The 20,454-nt window shown below is 37.6% G+C and overlaps 1 protein-coding gene and 1 long non-coding RNA gene across 6 annotated transcripts in view; one reads left to right on the top strand and one right to left on the bottom strand.

Moving 5' to 3' along the window:
- LOC133658834 (uncharacterized) overlaps positions 1-20,454 on the bottom strand; it is a 74,086-nt gene that overhangs the window by 3,730 nt on the left and 49,902 nt on the right. The window lies entirely within an intron of this gene.
- Positions 1-20,454, top strand: part of LOC133658832 (transient receptor potential cation channel subfamily M member 1-like) — a 165,384-nt gene that overhangs the window by 133,992 nt on the left and 10,938 nt on the right. For 3 of the 5 annotated variants that reach the window (XM_062061275.1, XM_062061277.1, XM_062061273.1), the window contains 9 exons: positions 2,122-2,350; positions 5,136-5,267; positions 5,759-5,887; positions 10,914-11,042; positions 11,112-11,363; positions 11,432-11,624; positions 19,120-19,140; positions 19,210-19,354; positions 19,424-19,629. In XM_062061275.1, the coding sequence (XP_061917259.1) occupies positions 2,122-2,350; positions 5,136-5,267; positions 5,759-5,887; positions 10,914-11,042; positions 11,112-11,363; positions 11,432-11,624; positions 19,120-19,140; positions 19,210-19,354; positions 19,424-19,629 (1,436 nt within the window). The remainder of the gene's footprint in view (positions 1-2,121; positions 2,351-5,135; positions 5,268-5,758; positions 5,888-10,913; positions 11,043-11,111; positions 11,364-11,431; positions 11,625-19,119; positions 19,141-19,209; positions 19,355-19,423; positions 19,630-20,454) is intronic. The other 2 variants (XM_062061278.1, XM_062061274.1) reach the window with 1 other exon arrangement.

The following is a 20,454-nucleotide window of genomic DNA, read 5'->3' as shown; positions in this document are numbered from 1 at the left end:
AAACTTGCATAAATTAACCCAATGAAATACCTTATTTAGGCTGACCATATTCTGAAACCCCAAAAAGAGGACACATATATGCGTGCCAAGGCGGGCAGCACGCCCAGGCCGGGACTAGGTGAACATTTGCCAATGATACTCGAACTTGCTTCATAAGTAATATATTTATTTAAATAAAGCATTTTTTCTCCTCTGTTGACAGCAGTGTTGGCGCTAGGAATTCTCAAAATGGGGTCCCAGGGACCCCATCAAGTCATAAAAATGGGGTGCCACAGTAAATTTTTGGGGTCCCACTTTTTTGTAAGCGTTTTGAACATAAATGACAAATGTATGCATTATCCTGTTATATCTCACATTCTATATTGTGTTTTGGAAAAAGGTTGTCATAAACGTTACTTAATTCATTAAAAAAAATAATACAAAAGAAAACAAATGTGTATACATATGTAAATGTATTCAGTTATAAATATTCATTCACTTTCTTCTTTCCTTCATGGATCTAAACTTTACCGCTGCTGCTAGTTTTTTCTATGTTTTTATTGAATAAGTTGTAGGTGTATTTATTTCAGTATAAAAGTGTTTTGCTTGGGTCATGAAATGATGATAATGGTGTGCCAGGGCATACATACATTTTATATTTAAATCTCTGGAGTCTACATCAACTTCACATCTATTCCTCATTTCAAAATGTTTTAGTTTTTTTATGTTGTGTTTTTTGTTTGTTTGTTTTCCGCCCTTTTTTGTCAAACAAAACTATGTTTTTTATGGAAAACACACAAAATATGCAAAATCTTCCACCAAAAATATTTTTCTTAGTGGAATATTTGATGTGAAGTAATGGGAACCTTTGATAGGTCAATAATTCATAATAACATTGATTTTGATTCAATATTATGTTTTGAGCAATGACAGTTTGAAAGAAAAAAAAAAACAGCTTTGTTTTATTAGTCAACATTGCAACTGTTTCTAAAAGACATTTCACCTTTAAGCTTTTTTATTTCACTTTTGTTATGTTTTTGTTTATTTCAATAGTATTTTTAGAATGTGCCGTGGGCCTTTAAAACATTAGCTGTGGGCCGCAAATGGTAAAATAAAAAAAATCTGCGTCCTTTCTGATTTCAATGCGTTAAAAAGACACAAGAAGTGCGTTAACGCCAACACTGCTTGACAGTATAACAAAATAAGTCACACTTATATTCTGTAACATTCACAGTTTTGGCAAAAAAGTGCAGAGGTAGAAATATTCAAAATAACCTCTTGTATATATTGTAAACATAAATAATGCCTCAAAACAATTTAATTACATTTAGACAAAAAACAGCAGACGAGCTCTTGCCCTGCACAGCTGTTTTGTGCTTTGTGGTGTCGATATGGGCTTGTAGATCTTTATTTGCCACAGATACATACGTTCCTGCTTTGCACACAGTACATTCTGCTTCCCATGTGTCACGGCCAGGACCAAAACACAAATACTTTTTCCGCAAATCATCCGTGAAGTTGCATTTACTTTTCGGCATTTCTTGTTTTCATGTCTGTCTCCACTCACTAGCTCTCTGGCTCTGTGTCTCTGCCCCTCCCTCACCAATGTTTCTGCGTGCGCACCTTCACAGTTTTTTTTTTTTTAACCCCTTCTTAACTTAACCCTGGACGTACATTGAAAATACACGCAACCCTAACTCAAAATGCCGGACATTTGAGGCATTGATTGATTGATTTAAGAAACCCCGCCCGGACACCCCCGCAAAAGAGGACATGTCCGGGGAAAAGATGACGTATGGTCAGCCTAGCTTATTAATCACATTATGAGTACAATATGAACTTATATTTATGCATTGTGTTTATTTATTCTCACCAACTATGAAATGATATATGAAATATACATGTCGCTTCCGTCAGCAGCTACAAATATAAACATGTGAGATCAATGTCGGTGTTGGGCAATACCCAAAACTCCAATAAAAAGGAGATTTTACCCAGGCAAAAGTCAGGTTGGCTTATATTGGGGGTGTAAATATGCATATTTGCCTACAAACCAGGGCTTTTCCTCCCGTCACTCACGTACACCGGTGCGACGCTGCCCGTCTGCTTATTATCTGTTTGCTCTTTTTTCCGACTTGACAGGGAGTTCGGCCAGCTGGCCTACGAGCTGCTGGACCAGTCGTACAAGCACGACGAGCAGGTGGCCATGAAGCTGCTGACCTACGAGCTGGTCAACTGGAGCAACTCCACCTGTCTGAAGCTGGCCGTGGCCGCCAAGCAGCGAGACTTCATCGCCCACACGTGCAGCCAGATGTTGCTCACCGACATGTGGATGGGCTGCTTACGGATCGGCAAGAACCCAGGCCTCAAGGTACACGTGTCAGTCTCGCTGCGCAGATTTACGGACTTCCTCGGTTGAACGGGGTTGATATTGAAGTTAATTTCTCCATACTCTTTGAACATAATATAAAGCACTTTATAGTTCTGTATATCAAACAAAACATGACAATCATCGATCCATCCATTTTCTACCGCTTGTCCCTTTTGGGATCGCGGGGGGTGCTGGAGCCTATCTCAGCTGCATTCGGGCAAAAGGCGGGGTACACTCTGGACAAGTCGCCACCTCATCACAGACTATTGTAATTATCGTTACCATTATTATTTTCCTACAGAAAAAGACCCACACTATATTGCTGGGAAAAAACCCGTAAAAATGTAAGAAAAAAAGAGCAAAAAGATGTCATGCAATGTGAAAACGATGCAATTTTGACACTGATAATATTTTACAATAAGTTTGGACACCCCTGATCCAACATATTAAAAGCTCTCGAAATAAAAATATAAACTAAGTCGTCACTTAAAAAATAAAATAAACAAAACGCTATTAACTGATGAATTTGAAAAATGATAACATCTACAATAAGAAACACTGTTTAAAGTATAACTGAACACTAATATTTTCGTAAAGCAACATGTTTAAAGCTACCGGAGGTTGTGCAATTACACAATCGTAACAATCAACTTTTTTTTATTTAATAGCATAACCAAAAAAACAACAACAAGCTAAAATTGTCATCCCTATATCCAGCCACCCTGCAGACACGCACACACACTTATGTTTGATAAGAAATTATCGAGTTCGAGCCTATTATCGAATCCTCTTATCGAACCGATTCCTTATCGATTCTCTTATCGAGTCCAGATAGGTTGTTGTATATGGAAAAGAACACACAATATTTGGTTGAACAAAATCTCACTTTTATCATATAAGAAAAAAATTAAATCTAATAAATAAATAGATATTGACTGTTACCCCCCTAAAAAAATTAAATAAAATAAATAAATATTGACTGTTGTTACCCAAAGTATATTTAGTGGGATTTTTTCAGAAAAACAAATATATACAGTAACACACTGTCTCTGTGATCACTATAGGTGTATAAATAATAATATAGTGTTAAATAAAATCAGTCCCTTGGGCACAAAACTGGAAATAATACAGCTCTCCAAAAAGTGCAATTCTGCTGCTATTTGACATAACTGTTTGTTATGATGCTTTGACATTTTTGCACTTTATTTCTTTATTGAAAGAAAATTCTATGAAGAGAAAAGTTGTTTGCAAATGTGGTTACAATGCTAAAAAAATGAAAAGTTAAAGCTAAAAAAAGAAATACACTTTATTGAGTTAACGTTATTTCTTTATAGGGTAGATAGCTAGGTAGATGTGATGTTATGTTATGAGCTAGAGAATATAACAACTACACTACCCAGCATGCAACGGGAGTGACGAGCATGCGTGGTAGCCCCGAAAAGTGTTGCATGTCGTCACCCGGCAGCTAAGAATGAGGTTATGAGCACGCTGTGAAAGTAAACGTCAAGAACTCAGCCAACACGCCTCGTCTGCATTATTTATAATTAGACAGACAACACATATACAGTGTGATTTTGTTTTGTTTACAAGGAAAGAAAAACAAAAGTTAAAAAAGGGAGTTGTGTTGTATATATATATGTATGTGCTGCGGTTGCTTTAAGAACGTTGCGACAGCTGCTAGTAAAGGAGGTGCGTTGCTAGCCTGGTTGCTATGTTTCCGGTTGGTGGTAAAAGTGTTGGTCATGTGTTTGTACCCTGCTCAAATCTCTCAGTAAAGTTATTCATTGGATTATACCTTTTGTTTTGAACTTTATTACACTTTGGAGCGCTTTTTCAGGTGCATTGTTTTCCTGCTTTCGCTATCTGCGCTTAATGACTGAGCTACATGACGCCATTTCTTGTGATGTCTCACGGGGCATTTCTGGTCGGGACGGGATTCGTTCCCTGTGATTCGAATAAAGAACCAACTATTTTTCTTTACTATAGTGGTCTTGATAACGGGTACCGGTTCTCAAAAAGGGATTCGAGTCTGAGGACTCGGTTCTTTTCTTATCGAACAACCGGGAAAACCGGTTTCGAGTATCATCCCTACACACACTGTCACTAGCCCTGTGGTGCACCCACAGTTTGAAATCACAAAACTCCTAAACTTTACCAGCCGGGTCGCTACAGCGCTTAGGAATGAAAAAAATATGATCTACTTCGCCTTGTTGGTTCATCTTCTGGGGGAGGACAACACTGTGGATGTTTCAAAAGAAACGTAGCTTGTTCATTGCTTTCTTTGGGCTCATATTGAGCTAGCAAAACTGGAAAAATGCTGTAAAAAGACGAAGAAAACACAAACAAATTAGCACAGTAGCTAGCAACACGAAGCTGACTGAATGAGCTATTGATCAGCCCGCCCACAAAGTATGTGCTGCCGGGCACAAAATGGCTGGAAGGTTTGTACACCAAAGCGTATGTGGTTTGTAAATCGAAAAGTTCATACAATGTTCGTGAATCGAGGTTCCACTGTACTCATCTTCTCCTTTTATGGCGCCGATGAAGGCTGCCTCGGTGCTCTCGTGCGCTCTGTTTTGTTTGTTTTTGTACATAAATTGTGTTTCCGGGTGCTCTTACACCCGTGAAGAGCTTTTTTTAAAATTATTTTTATATGTGTTATATGTGTTTTATGTCGCACGTTTGCACCAAGAAAAATTCCTAGTTTGTGAACCCGTTCTCAAACAATGGCAATAAAACTATTCTGATTCTGATTCTGATTATTTATTTATTTTTCAACCTGTAGGTCATTTTGGGAATCATCTTTCCTCCGCTGATTCTGCTGCTGGATTTCCGCATTGGAGATGATGCGTCCTACATTGCACCTGCAGGCAAAGAAGAGGGCAAAGACAAAGACGACGACAACAAATCCAGCAAGGTTTTTGTTGCTTCGTCCATGAATATATATTATTAATTACTGCTGCCAAAACATACATTTTTCAATCACACTTTTGAAACCTGTAATTGCAGTAAATTACCTGCATGCATGATTAAAAAGAACCTGGAAACAAAACTATACTTTGACAAAAATGCCATCTTATTTGCAAGATGTAGTACACAACAATATTTCTATGTTTTACCTAAATTGATGTCTTTTATTTGCTCAAAACTTGGTGATAGTTTTACCACACTATGTGTGACTGCCATCTACTGGTCACACTTATCATTACACCGTGTACCAAATAAAATTGCTTCGAGGTCGGTAAGCACAACCATAATTATTTTGTGCATTAGGCGCACCGGGTTATAAGGCGCATTTTTTAAGAAAATTAAAAGATTTTAAAGTGCGTTTTATAGTCCGAAAAATACGCTACTCAAAGTGGAAAACAGTTCAAATGGTCAATTCTGAGATTCATTGTTCGGTTCCAGGACCCAAACGATGCAACTTCCCGCAAAGGCGACGAAGAGGAAGGCAGCGCCAATGTCCGCAAAATCCCCATCGGCAAGAGGTTCTTTGAGTTTTATGACGCCCCCTTCACCAAGTTCTGGTTCAACACTGTAAGTTCTCATTTGCACTAAAGCAGTGGTTCTTAACCTTGTTGGAGGTACCGAACCCCACCACTTTCATTTGCGCATTCACCCAACCCTTCTTTAGTGAAAAATAAAATGTTGTTTTTTTCAAATTCAAGACAAAGTTATATGTTTTTGGTAACACTTTAGTATGGGGAACATATTCTAAGTAACAAAGACTTAATTTAGAGTTATTTGGACACTAGGGGAACATATTCTAAGGAACAAAGACTTAATTTAGAGTTATTTGGACACTAGGGGAACATATTCTAAGTAACAAAGACTTAATTTAGAGTTATTTGGACACTAGGGGAACTTATTCTAAGTAACAAAGACTTAATTTAGAGTTATTTGGACACTAGGGGAACATATTCTAAGTAACAAAGACTTAATTTAGAGTTATTTGGACACTAGGGTAACATATTCTAAGTAACAAATACTTAATTTAGAGTTATTTGGACACTAGGGGAACATATTCTAAGTAACAAAGACTTAATTTAGAGTTATTTGGACACTAGGGGAACATATTCTAAGTAACAAAGACTTAATTTAGAGTTATTTGGACACTAGGGGAACATATTCTAAGTAACAAAGACTTAATTTAGAGTTATTTGGACACTAGGGGAACATATTCTAAGTAACAAATACTTAATTTAGAGTTATTTGGACACTAGGGGAACATATTCTAAGTAATAAAGACTTAATTTAGAGTTATTTGGACACTAGGGGAACATATTCTAAGTAACAAAGACTTAATTTAGAGTTATTTGGACACTAGGGGAACATATTCTAAGTAACAAATACTTAATTTAGAGTTATTTGGACACTAGGGGAACATATTCTAAGTAACAAAGACTTAATTTAGAGTTATTTGGACACTAGGGGAACATATTCTAAGTAACAAAGACTTAATTTAGAGTTATTTGGACACTAGGGGAACATATTCTAAGTAACAAAGACTTAATTTAGAGTTATTTGGACACTAGGGGAACATATTCTAAGTAACAAAGACTTAATTTAGAGTTATTTGGACACTAGGGGAACATATTCTAAGTAATAAAGACTTAATTTAGAGTTATTTGGACACTAGAGGAACATATTCTAAGTAACAAAGACTTAATTTAGAGTTATTTGGACACTAGGGGAACATATTCTAAGTAACAAATACTTAATTTAGAGTTATTTGGACACTAGGGGAACATATTCTAAGTAACAAAGACTTAATTTAGAGTTATTTGGACAATGGGGGAACATATTCTAAGTAATAAAGACTTAATTTAGAGTTATTTGGACACTAGGGGAACATATTCTAAGTAATAAAGACTTAATTTAGAGTTATTTGGACTAGGGGAACATATTCTAAGTAATAAAGACTTAATTTAGAGTTATTTGGACACTAGGGGAACATATTCTAAGTAATAAAGACTTAATTTAGAGTTATTTGGACACTAGGGGAACATATTCTTAGTAACAAAGACTTAATTTAGAGTTATTTGGACACTAGGGGAACATATTCTAAGTAACAAAGACTTAATTTAGAGTTATTTGGACACTAGGGGAACATATTCTAAGTAACAAAGACTTAATTTAGAGTTATTTGGACACTAGGGGAACATATTCTAAGTAATAAAGACTTAATTTAGAGTTATTTGGACACTAGAGGAACATATTCTAAGTAACAAAGACTTAATTTAGAGTTATTTGGACACTAGGGGAACATATTCTAAGTAACAAATACTTAATTTAGAGTTATTTGGACACTAGGGGAACATATTCTAAGTAACAAAGACTTAATTTAGAGTTATTTGGACACTAGGGGAACATATTCTAAGTAACAAAGACTTAATTTAGAGTTATTTGGACACTAGGGGAACATATTCTAAGTAACAAAGACTTAATTTAGAGTTATTTGGACACTAGGGGAACATATTCTAAGTAACAAAGACTTAATTTAGAGTTATTTGGACACTAAGGGAACATATTCTAAGTAATAAAGACTTAATTTAGAGTTATTTGGACACTAGGGGAACATATTCTAAGTAACAAAGACTTAATTTAGAGTTATTTGGACACTAGGGGAACATATTCTAAGTAACAAAGACTTAATTTAGAGTTATTTGGACACTAGGGGAACATATTCTAAGTAACAAAGACTTAATTTAGAGTTATTTGGACACTAGGGGAACATATTCTAAGTAACAAAGACTTAATTTAGAGTTATTTGGACACTAGGGGAACATATTCTAAGTAATAAAGACTTAATTTAGAGTTATTTGGTTAGGGCAGGGGTGTCCAAACTTTTTCCACTGAGGGCCGCACACTGAAAAATTAAAGCATGTGGGGGCCATTTTGATATTTTTCATTTTCAAACCATAACAAAATAAATGCATTTTTTATTTATTTTACCTTTAGGGGTTCCGGGGTCTCAGTCATTAAAATGTTAAAAATAAGTCAGATTATTATTATTTTTTAATTATTTAACGCTTACAGTAAATCTCTATATCAACTTCAAGTTGATATAAAGTAATACAAATTTTAAAAAATGTTTTATGGCTTTTCTCTCAAAAACAACTTAGTTTTTTTTAATAGTAAAACTGAAATATGCAGTATTTAGTAATTAGAGCCCTAAAAGATCAATAATGCAGGACACCATTGATTTTAATTCTTTCATATTTTTGAGTAATCACAGTGAAAAGATAAATAAAAAATCACTAAATATATTTGGGATCCAAAAGGTGCCCCACTCATAAAGTGATACATTTTTATTAGGTTTTTCTTTTACTTTCAACACTTAAATTACGAGATCAACTTCAGATATATCTGTCCATTTTATGCTGGAACTATTATTTTGTTTGTTTTATGCGCTTTTGTCAAAGAAAACGTTGATGTTTTTATATGGCTACTACACAATATATGCAATATTTACCACATAAAATACTTTAAAGTGAAATATTTGAAGTAATTGGAGCCCTGAAAATAATTCATTATAACATGGATTTTTTTTTGTCATTATTTTGTTTTTTTGAGCAATGGCAAAAAAAGGAAAATGAAGAAAGACAAAAGAAAAAAAAACAGCCTGCACGGCAGCTTTTGTGTCAACATCGCAACTTTTTCTCGTTAGATTTCACCTCATTCCACTTTTTTTTAATGTTCTTTTTTATTTTTACAATAGTATTTCCAGAATGTGTGGCGGGCCGGTAAACAATTAGCTGCGGGCCGCAAATGACCCCCGGGCCGCACTTTGGACACCCCTGGGTTAGGGTTAGGGCCAGGGTTAGAGAGTTAGGGTTATAATAAGGCATTAATAAGTACTTAATAATGACTAGTTAAGAGCCAATATGTTACTAATTTGCATGTTAATAAGCAACTAATTAAAGGCCTACTGAAATGAAATTTTTTTATTTAAACGGGAATAGCAGATCCATTCTATGTGTCATACTTGATCATTTTGCGATATTGCCATATTTTTGCTGAAAGGATTTAGTATAGAACAACGTCGATAAAGTTCGCAACTTTTGGTCTCTGATAAAAAAAAACCTTGCCCCTACCGGAAGTAGCGTGACGTTGTCAGTTGTTCACTCCCTCATATTTTCCTATTCCTAGAGCTATTCGGACCATTACCCCATTAATTTGAGCGAGGATGAAAGATTCGTGGATGAGGAACGTTAGAGTGACGGACTAGAATGCAGTGAAATACATATTTTTTTTCGCTCTGACCGTAACTTAGGTACAAGCTGGCTCATTGGATTCCACACTCTCTCCTTTTTCTATTGTGGATCACGGATTTGTATTTTAAACCACCTCGGATACTATATCCTCTTGAAAATGAGAGTCGAGAACGCGAAATGGACATTCACAGTGCCTTTTATCTCCACGACAATACATCGGCGAAACGCTTTAGCTACGAGCTAGCGTGATAGCATCGTGCTTTAACTGCATATAGAAAAAATAAATAAACCCCTGACTGTAAGGATAGATAGAAAATCAACAATACTATTAAACCGTGGACATGTAAATACACGGTTAATGCTTTCCAGGCTGGCGAAGGTTAACAATGCTGTGCTAACGACGCCATTGAAGCTAACTTAGCAACTTAGCAACCGGACCGCACAGAGCTATGCTAAAAACATTAGCTCTCCACCTACTCCAGCCAGCCTTCATCTGCTCATCAACACCCGTGCTCACCTGCGTTCCAGCGATCGGCGGAAGGACGAAGGACTTCACCCGATGCGTTTGGCGGCCCGGAGACGTAGGAAGTCAAGGTGAGGTCGCCGGCTAGCGCGTCTGCTCTCCAACAAAGTCCTCCTGGTTGTGTTGCTGTAGTCCGCTGCTAATACACCGATCCCACCTACAACTTTCTTCTTTGCAGCCTTCATTGTTCATTAAACAAATTGCAAAAGATGTCCAGAATACTGTGGAATTATGAAATGAAAACAGAGCTTTTTGTATAGGATTCTACGGGGTGCCATAACTTCCGTTTAACTGACTACGTCACGCGCATACGTCATCATACCGCGACGTTTCAGCCGGATATTTCCCGGGAAATTTTAAATGTCACTTTATAAGTTAACCCGGCCGTATTGGCATGCGTTGCAATGTTAAGATTTCATCATTGATATATAAACTATCAGACTGCGTGGTCGGTAGTAGTGGCTTTCAGTAGGCCTTTAATGGTGAATATGTTCCCCATACTAAAGTGTTACCATGTTTTTTTACTGGTGCACAAATTGAAGCGTCCATGAACATCACCTTGTTCAAACAACAAAACCAACACAGTGCATAAACTCACAACAAATTACACAAATCAGTGTGACTTCTGCTGTTGCCGTATCCGTAATACGCCGACAGGGAGAAGTTTTTATTTACACGATGAGTCGGGTGTGTCTTGACCTCCGCCGACCCCCTGAGCCCGACTCACCAAACCCCTAGGGTTCCATCGAACCCAGGTTAAGAACCACTGCTCTAAAGGTTGCCTCTCGGAGCTTTTTGTGACGGCGTGTTGTTGCTCTGACAGATCTCCTACCTGGGCTACCTGATGTTGTACAACTACATCATCCTGGTCAAGATGGAGCGATGGCCGTCCATACAAGAGTGGACCGTCATCGCTTACATCCTCACCCTCGGCACTGAAAAAGTCCGACAGGTAAAGTCCTCATCGCCCAACGCCGTCCTTGAAGATGTCGCCATTAACGTCGTTGGCTCCGATCTTCAGATCCTGATGTCCGAGCCCGGCAAGCTGAAGCAGAAGATCAGCGTGTGGATGGAGGAGTACTGGAACATCACAGACATGGTGGCCATCGCCACCTTCCTCATGGGGCTCATGCTGAGGCTGCAGCACGAGCCCTACATGGGCTACGGCAGAGTCATCTACTGCATCGACATCATCTTCTGGTACATCCGCGTGCTGGACATCTTTGGAGTCAACAAGTACCTGGGGCCTTACGTGATGATGATAGGGAAGATGGTCGGTTTGGCAAGCAAACACAGGATGAACTCACGGACGGTCCATTGGTAACGCTTTTTTTCTTTCAGATGATCGACATGATGTACTTTGTGGTCATCATGCTGGTGGTGCTGATGAGCTTCGGGGTGGCCCGCCAAGCCATCCTTCACCCCGATGAGGAGCCAACATGGCGCCTGGCCAGAAACATCTTCTACATGCCCTACTGGATGATCTATGGAGAGGTTTTTGCGGACTCGATAGACCGTAAGACTAGAATTTATAGTAAGATTCTCTTTCCTGATCCTGGGCAGATGATCACATAATTCATGTCGGTGCTTTGCTGCCCCCTACTGGATAGGATGTACTCACTGGCCATAACATTAGGTACACCTTGATCGTCTACTACTCCAGTGTTTTTCAACCTTTTTTGAGCCAGGGCACATTTTTTGCGTTGGAAAAAATCCAGAGGCACAAAAACGAAACTCAGTTGACAGTAAAAAGTCGTTGTCGCAATTGTTGGATATGACTTTAAAGCATAACCAAGCATGCATCAATATAGCTCTTGTCTCAAAATAGGTGTACAGTGTTTCCCATAAACTGCCAAGATACCTGTGGCTATGGACGTGGTCACCATGACATCGTCGATTAATTTGCATAATTTACTACAATGATATGATTTTCTCTAAAAAGGCTCAAAAAATGTATACTTAATAATAACAGTTTTGTTTTAAACGTCCATCCATCCATTTTACAATATAATTACAACACTTTATGTACATATTTATATACAGATTTGAACAATAAGTTATTCACTGAAATATATTTATTAATTGTGGTTCTTACAAAAAATATATCTTATAAAATATGAAAGCTAAAATGTCTCTTAAAGCTCTGCCCCTTTAATTAGTGCATACTAAATAATTTAACTTTAGCCTACTACTACAACCATATTATTTACCAGCAACATAAAGTGAAACAGAGGCAGAGGTGTCCTGCCACAGTCAGTAACAAATAAACAGAAAACAGTAGTGGTCAAATACAAATAAGGCAACAAGAGAAGTATCCTACACTTCTCTTTTGTAAAGTAAATCTGAACAGCCTATATGGGCATCTACATCAACTATATGATTTGCCTGAGAAGCTGGACAGGACAAAAAATATAAAATAAAAATAAAAATATATATATATATATATTTTTTTTTTTTTTTTGTGGCGGATGTAATTCTTTCGTGGCGGGCCGCCACAAATAAATGAATGTGTGGGAAACACCAGTGTACTGTCACCGCCTGTCACATCACGCCCTGACTTATTTTGAGTTTTTTGCTGTTTTCCTGAGTGTAGTGTTTTAGTTCTTGTCTTGCGCTCATATTTTCTCTTTTTTTGGTATTTTCCTGTAGCAGTTTCATGTCTTCTTTTAAGCGATATTTCCTGCATCTACTTTGTTTTAGCAATCAACAATATTTCAGTTGTTTTTATCCTTCTTTGTGGGGACATTCTTGACTGTCATGTCATGTTCGGATGTACATTGTGGACGCCGTCTTTGTTCCACAGTAAGTCTTTGCTGTCGTCCAGCATTCTGTTTTTGTTTACTTTGTAGCCAGTTCAGTTTTAGTTTCGTTCTGCATAGCCTTCCCTAAGCTTCAATGCCTTTTCTAAGGGGCACTCACCTTTTGTTTATTTTTGGTTTAAGCATTAGACACCTTTTTACCTGCATGCTGCCTCCCGCTGTTTCCGACATCTACAAAGCAATCAGCTACCGGCTGCCACCTACTGATATGAAAGAGTATTACACAGTTACTCTGCCGAGCTCTAGACAGCACCGACACTCAACAACAACACATCATTTGCAGACTATAATTACTGGTCTGCAAAAAATAGTTATACCCCAAATAGGTGAAATTAGATCATCTCCCACGGCACACCAGACCATCTCACGGCACACTAGTGTGCCGCGGCACAGTGGTTGAAAAACACTGGTCTACTCAATGAGATCCATGTATAGTCAATATATATTTTACAAACACAGTATGACTCGGTTGCTTTTATTGATTTCACAATGTTTTCATCCTGGAACCACATAGAAAAAGAAAAAACTCCTCCATATAATACAGCGTGGTTCTTTGTAGGACACAGATTTAAATACTTCTTTATCATGATACTTATGATAAGGATGTAACCGTCAATATGTTTTCATTCTTTTTAATTATACACTACCGTTCAAAAGTTTGGGGTGACATTGAAATGTCCTTATTTTTGAAGGAAAAGCACTGTACTTTTCAATGAAGATAACTTTAAACTAGTCTTAACTTTAAAGAAATACACTCTATACATTGCTAATGTGGTAAATGACTATTCTAGCTGCAAATGTCTGGTTTTTGGTGCAATATCTACATAGGTGTATAGAGGCCCATTTCCAGCAACTATCACTCCAGTGTTCTAATGGTACAATGTGTTTGCTCATTGGCTCAGAAGGCTAATTGATGATTAGAAAACCCTTGTGCAATCATGTTCACACATCTGAAAACAGTTTAGCTCGTTACAGAAGCTACAAAACTGACTGTCCTTTGAGCAGATTGAGTTTCTGGAGCATCACATTTGTGGGGTCAATTCAACGCTCAAAACGGCCAGAAAAAGAGAACTTTCATCTGAAACTCGACAGTCTATTGTTGTTCTTAAAAAAGGAAGGCTATTCCACAAAATTGTTTGGGTGACCCCAAACTTTTGAACGGTAGTGTATATTCTATTTATTTTTCCATAAAAATGTTTAAAACATTTTTGCTCACGATTTGACTGAAATTACAAAATAATACATTTACTTTCCCTATAAATAATGATTATGTATTTTTGCAAATAAATACAAATGTACAGTTAAAAAGATGTAATGATAATAACATATATTATTATTATTATTATTACGAATAATATTTCTTATTTACACCATCATTATTATTATTATTATTGGGACGGCGTGGCGAAGTTGGTAGAGTGGCTGTGCCAGCAATCGGAGTGTTGCTGGTTACTGGGGTTCAATTCCCACCTTCTACCTTCCTAGTCACGTCCGTTGTGTCCTTGGGCAAGACACTTCACCCTTTGCCTCTGATGGCTGCTGGTTAGCGCCTTGCATGGCAGCTCCCGCCATCAGTGTGTGAATGTGTGTGTGAATGGGTAAATGTGGAAATACTGTCAAAGCGCTTTGAGTACCTTGAAGGTAGAAAAGCGCTATACAAGTACAACCCATTTATCATTTATCATTTATTATTATTATTCCATCCTCATTGCCGGGCCAACAGAGACAACCATTCACACACTAGGCTAATTAATATTAATAAATAATAGTAAAAATTATAATTATAGTAATATTTTTTCCAATTGCCCATTGATTGATTGATTGATTGAAACTTTTAGTAGTAGATTGCACAGTACAGTACATATTCCGTACAATTGACCACTAAATGGTAACACCCAAATTAGGGATGTCCGATAATGGCTTTTTGCCGATATCCGATATTCCGATATTGTCCAACTCTTTAATTACCGATACCAACCGATACCGATATCAACCGATATATGCAGTCGTGGAATTAACACATTATTATGCCTAATTTGGACAACCATGTATGGTGAAGATAAGGTAGTTTTTAAAAAAAAATAATAAAATAAGATAACTAAATTAAAAACATTTTCTTGAATAAAAAAGAAAGTAAAACAATATAAAAACAGTTACATAGAAACTAGTAATTAATGAAAATGAGTAAAATTAACTGTTAAAGGTTAGTACTATTAGTGGAGCAGCAGCACGCACAATCATGTGTGCTTACGGACTGTATCCCTTGCAGACTGTATTGATATATATTGATATATAATGTAGGAACCAGAATATTGATAACAGAAAGAAATGGGGGGAGGGAGGTTTTTTGGGTTGGTGCACTAATTGTAAGTGTATCTTGTGTTTTTTATGTTGATTTAATAAAAAAATAAATAAAAAAACGATACAGATAATAAAAAAAAACGATACCGATCATTTCCGATATTACATTTTAACGTATTTATCGGCCGATAATATCGGCAGGCCGATATTATCGGACATCCCTAACCCAAATAAGTTTTTCAACTTGTTTAAGTCGGGGTCCACGTTAATCAATTCATGATAAAAGGTACAACGGTACTACATATTATTATCTATCGATAGTTACTTTCCCTTTAGATAATGATAAAAACGCCTTCTAATTGCAAAAATATATAATTAAAAATCCCTAAAGTAATAATTGTTATTGTAATTATTATTATATTTAATAATAATAATTATTATTATTATAACCACTAGTATTGAATAAGGATTTTTAGTGTCATTACATATTTTTTATTTAATATTTTTGCAAATAAAACATGTTTTAATTTTTATTATTTAATTATTATTATTAGGGAAAGTGTTTATATATAAAGATGCAAATATTCCAATTTTCTTCTTTTTTTCCCCCCCTTTTTTTACATTGTGCCTAATGTTGTGGCCAAGAGTACATGCTTGACTCGTGCAAACCAAACAATGGTTGTCAGCAATAACTGGGGATTTTAATACCTTAACAAAAACAAATCAAAACTAAGGCACTTGAAATTCTGACAATTGGGCGGAATTGATTGGTGATTGACACTTGTGTCTTTCATGAAAAAATGGAGGCAGTGTTGATTTAGTCTCAACTAGTTTTGCTGTCAATTGACGACAACATGTCAGCTATTTTAACGGGCATGACGGCGCGTCGTCATCACATTGCTGGTTTTACGAGCAGAGGAGCATGTTCGGCAGCGCACACACACATAGAGTACTTACAAGCAGACACAGTGTGTAGACAGAAAGGGGAGAATGGATGCATTTTGGCCTAAAAAGTAAAGATAAAGGTGAAGTTATAACACTGAAACACCCTCAGGAAGAGGTGCTTTAAGACATTAGCTACTTCTAAATCACTAATCCTCGTCTCCATGGTGACGAATAAAGTGAGTTTCTTACAAGTATCGTTATCACTGCAGGACGAGGAATAGCTAAACATGCTTCACTACACACTGTAGGAGGATACAATAGCTCACCGGCGTCACAATGTAAACAAATGCCATGGGTGGATCTACACCTGACATCCACTGTAATGATACCAAGTACAAGAGCGTATCTAGTCAATACTACTATGACTACATCAAATCTTTTTTTCCTTTTTTTTTTTTTAATCCATCTTCTTCCGCTTAAGAAAGAAGATGGATAAATTCATATTATGTTTATAAACTCAGTAAATACGTCCCTGGACACATGAGGACTTTGAATATGACTAATGTATGATACTGTAACTACTTGGTATCGGATTGATACCAAAAATGGTGGTATCATTCAAAACTAATGTAAAGTATCAATAAGTGATTATTACATTTAAACAGAAGTGTAGATAGAACATGTTGAAACAGAAAATAAGCAGATATTAACAGTAAATGAACAAGTAGATAAATATTAAATGTTTAATAATGTGTACAAAATAATAGGTGTATAAATGACACAATATGTTACTGCATATGTCAGCAGACTAATTAGGAGCCTTTGTTTGTTTACTTACTACTAAAAGACAAGTTGTCTTTTATGTTCACTATTTTATTTAAGGACTAAATTGCAATAATAAACATATGTTTAATGTACCCTAAGATTTATTGTTAAAATAAAGACAATAATGGCAATTTTTATGGTCCCCTTTATTTAGAAAAGTATCGAAATACATTTTGGTACCGGTACCAAAATATTAGTATCGGGACAACCCTAACCCCTCATGATTGTGAACGATAGGCAAAAAAAAATGTTTTAAGTGCCTTTCCCCTTTAAGGTTATGCAAATGAGCACAAGTATGAGACCTCGGGATAAAACTATCTTCTCCTGAATATTAAAGGCCTACTGAAATGATTTTTTTTTATTTCAACGGGGATAGCAGATCCATTCTATGTGTCATACTTGATCATTTCGCGATATAGCCATATTTTTGCTGAAAGGATTTAGTATAGAACAACGACGATAAAGTTCGCAACTTTTGGTCGCTGATAAAAAAAAGCCTTGCCTATACCGGAAGTAGCGTGACGTCACAGGAGCTAGTATTCCTCACAATTCCCCATTGTTTACAATGGGGCGAGAGAGATTCGGACCGAGAAAGCGACGATTACCCCATTAATTTGAGCGAGGATGAAAGATTTGTGGATGAGGAACGTTAGAGTGAAGGACTAGAGAGGCAGTGCAGGGTGTATCTTTTTTCGCTCTGACCGTAACCTAGGTACAAGCTGGCTCATTGGATTCCACACTCTCTCCTTTTTCTATTGTGGATCACGGATTTGTATTTTAAACCACCTCGGATACTATATCCTCTTGAAAATGAGAGTCGAGAACGTGAAATGGACATTCACAGTGACTTTTATCTCCACGACAATACATCGGCGAAATGCTTTAGCTACGAGCTAACGTGATAGCATCGTGCTTTAACTGCATATAGAAACAAAAAAAATAAACCCCTGACTGGAAGGATAGATAGAAAATCAACAATACTATTAAACCGTGGACATGTAAATACACGGTTAATGCTTTCCAGGCTGGCGAAGGTTAACAATGCTGTGCTAACGACGCCATTGAAGCTAACTTAGCAACCGGACCGCACAGAGCTATGCTAAAAACATTAGCTCTCCACCTACGCCAGCCAGCCCTCATCTGCTCATCAACACCCGTGCTCACCTGCGTTCCAGCGATCGGCGGAAGGACGAAGGACTTCACCCGATGCGTTTGGCGGCCCGGAGACGTAGGAAGTCAAGGTGAGGTCGCCGGCTAGCGCGTCTGCTCTCCAACAAAGTCCTCCTGGTTGTGTTGCTGTAGTCCGCTGCTAATACACCGATCCCACCTACAACTGTCTTCTTTGCAACCTTCATTGTTCATTAAACAAATTGCAAAAGAGGTCCAGAATACTGTGGAATTATGAAATGAAAACAGAGCTTTTTGTATAGGATTCTACGGGGTACCAATAATTCCGTTAAACTGACTTCGTCACGCGCATACGTCATCATACCGCGACGTTTCAGCCGGATATTTCCCGGGAAATTTTAAATGTCACTTTATAAGTTAACCCGGCCGTATTGGCATGTGTTGCAATGTTAAGATTTCATCATTGATATATAAACTATCAGACTGCGTGGTCGCTAGTAGTGGCTTTCAGTAGGCCTTTAAGGACTAAATTGCAATAATAAACATATGTTTAATGTACCCTAAGATTTATTGTTAAAATAAAGCCAATAATGGCAATTTTTATGGTGCCCTTTATTTAGAAAAGTATCGAAATACATTTTGGTACCGGTACCAAAATATTAATATCGGGACAACCCTAACCCCTCATAATGATTGTGAACGATAGGCAAAAAAAATGCCCTTTAAGGTTATGCAAATTAGCACAAGTATGGGACCTCGGGATAAAACTATCTTCTCCTGAATATTAAAGAAAAAAACCCAAGTGTAAATCTTGTAAACGGCGATAGGCGTCATTTCACAAAGATGATCATCTGCCTAAAGTTTCTTCTGCCCATGCCTCTTCTGTCAGGATGAAGACAGTTCTTGACTCAATTGGACCTAAGAAGTGTGTTTTGTGCACATTATAATCTAAGAATGATTCATGCTTATTACTAATTGTTGTCTTGATCGTGACAGAAGGCTGATGTCAGAACCACATGGGTTCATTTTGACGCCTTTTCTGTGTCTTTTTTTTTTTTTTGTCCTCTCAAGTCTACGCCATGGAAATAAACCGTGAGTAGAACCGCTCTGGAAGTCAGTACTATAAGGAGAGAGCCGCTAGTCATCATCTGTCCCTTGCAGCTCCGTGTGGAGAACATTTATACGACGAGGACGGAAAGAAGCTGCCTCCGTGCATCCCCGGCGCCTGGCTCACGCCCGCCATCATGGCCTGTTACCTGCTGGTGGCCAACATCCTCCTGGTCAACCTGCTCATCGCCGTCTTCAAGTAAACGATGAGTAAACGCTTTACGAAGCCTCTTGCTGAAGTCTCGTTCCTCCGTCTGACGTCCCGCAGCAACACCTTCTTCGAGGTCAAGTCCATCTCCAACCAGGTGTGGAAGTTTCAGCGGTACCAGCTGATCATGACCTTCCACGACCGCCCCATCCTGCCGCCGCCGCTCATCATCCTGAGCCACCTCTACATCCTCTTCAGCAGGCTCTTCCGGCGCTGCGCCCGCAAGAAGCAAGACGGCGAGCTGGACGAGAAGGACCGCGGTCTCAGTGAGTCCAGACCTAAGTGTTCAGTACTCCGACTTTTGCGGTTTAGACTGGTGTCTTTGTTGTTGCCACGGCAACGACCGCATCGCTTGATAACAGTGGACCAGCCAGGACACCTCTCGTGGTGTTTTTTAGTTTCTGTATACAAAACCCAAAAGCAGTGAAGTTGTCACGTTGTGTAAATGGTAAATAAAAAGAGAATAGAATGATTTGCAAATCCTTTTCAACTTATATTCAATTGAATAGACTGCAAAGACAAGATATTTCATGTTCACACTGAGAAACACATTTTTTTTTACAAATAATCATTGACTTAGAATTTAATGGCAGCAACACATTGCAAAAAAGTTGTCACAGGGGCATTTTTACCACGGTGTTACATGGCCTTTCCTTTTAACAACACTCAGTAAAGGTTTGGGAACTGAGGAGACACATTTTTGAAGCTTTTCAGGTGGAATTCTTTCCCATTCTTGCTTGATGTACAGCTTAAGTTGTTCAACAGTCCGGGGGTCTCCCTTGTGCTATTTTAGGCTTCATAATGTGCCGCATGAATGACCTGAATTTGTTGGTGTTGGAATTGTTTAAATCGGTCAAGAAATGTTGAAGTAGTAACAGTTTTTTAATTGAGAAATGGTGTTAAGGCAGGGGTCACCAACCTTTTTGAAAGCAAGAGCTACTTCTTTCCGATTGCTGGCACAGCCACTCTACCAACTTCGCCACGCCGTTCCTACAAAAAAGGTTGGAAATAGGGTTGGACAAAAACCAGGAATTCCTGGAAATTTGTTGAACGTGGAAAAATGGTAGTTAAATGCCTAGGATGAGTTGAAA

Source organism: Entelurus aequoreus, linkage group LG10 (assembly GCF_033978785.1).
Source record: "Entelurus aequoreus isolate RoL-2023_Sb linkage group LG10, RoL_Eaeq_v1.1, whole genome shotgun sequence".
Lineage (NCBI taxonomy): Eukaryota > Metazoa > Chordata > Actinopteri > Syngnathiformes > Syngnathidae > Entelurus > Entelurus aequoreus.
Note: the sequence above shows the minus strand (reverse complement) of the source record. Positions and strands in the feature narration are given on the sequence as shown.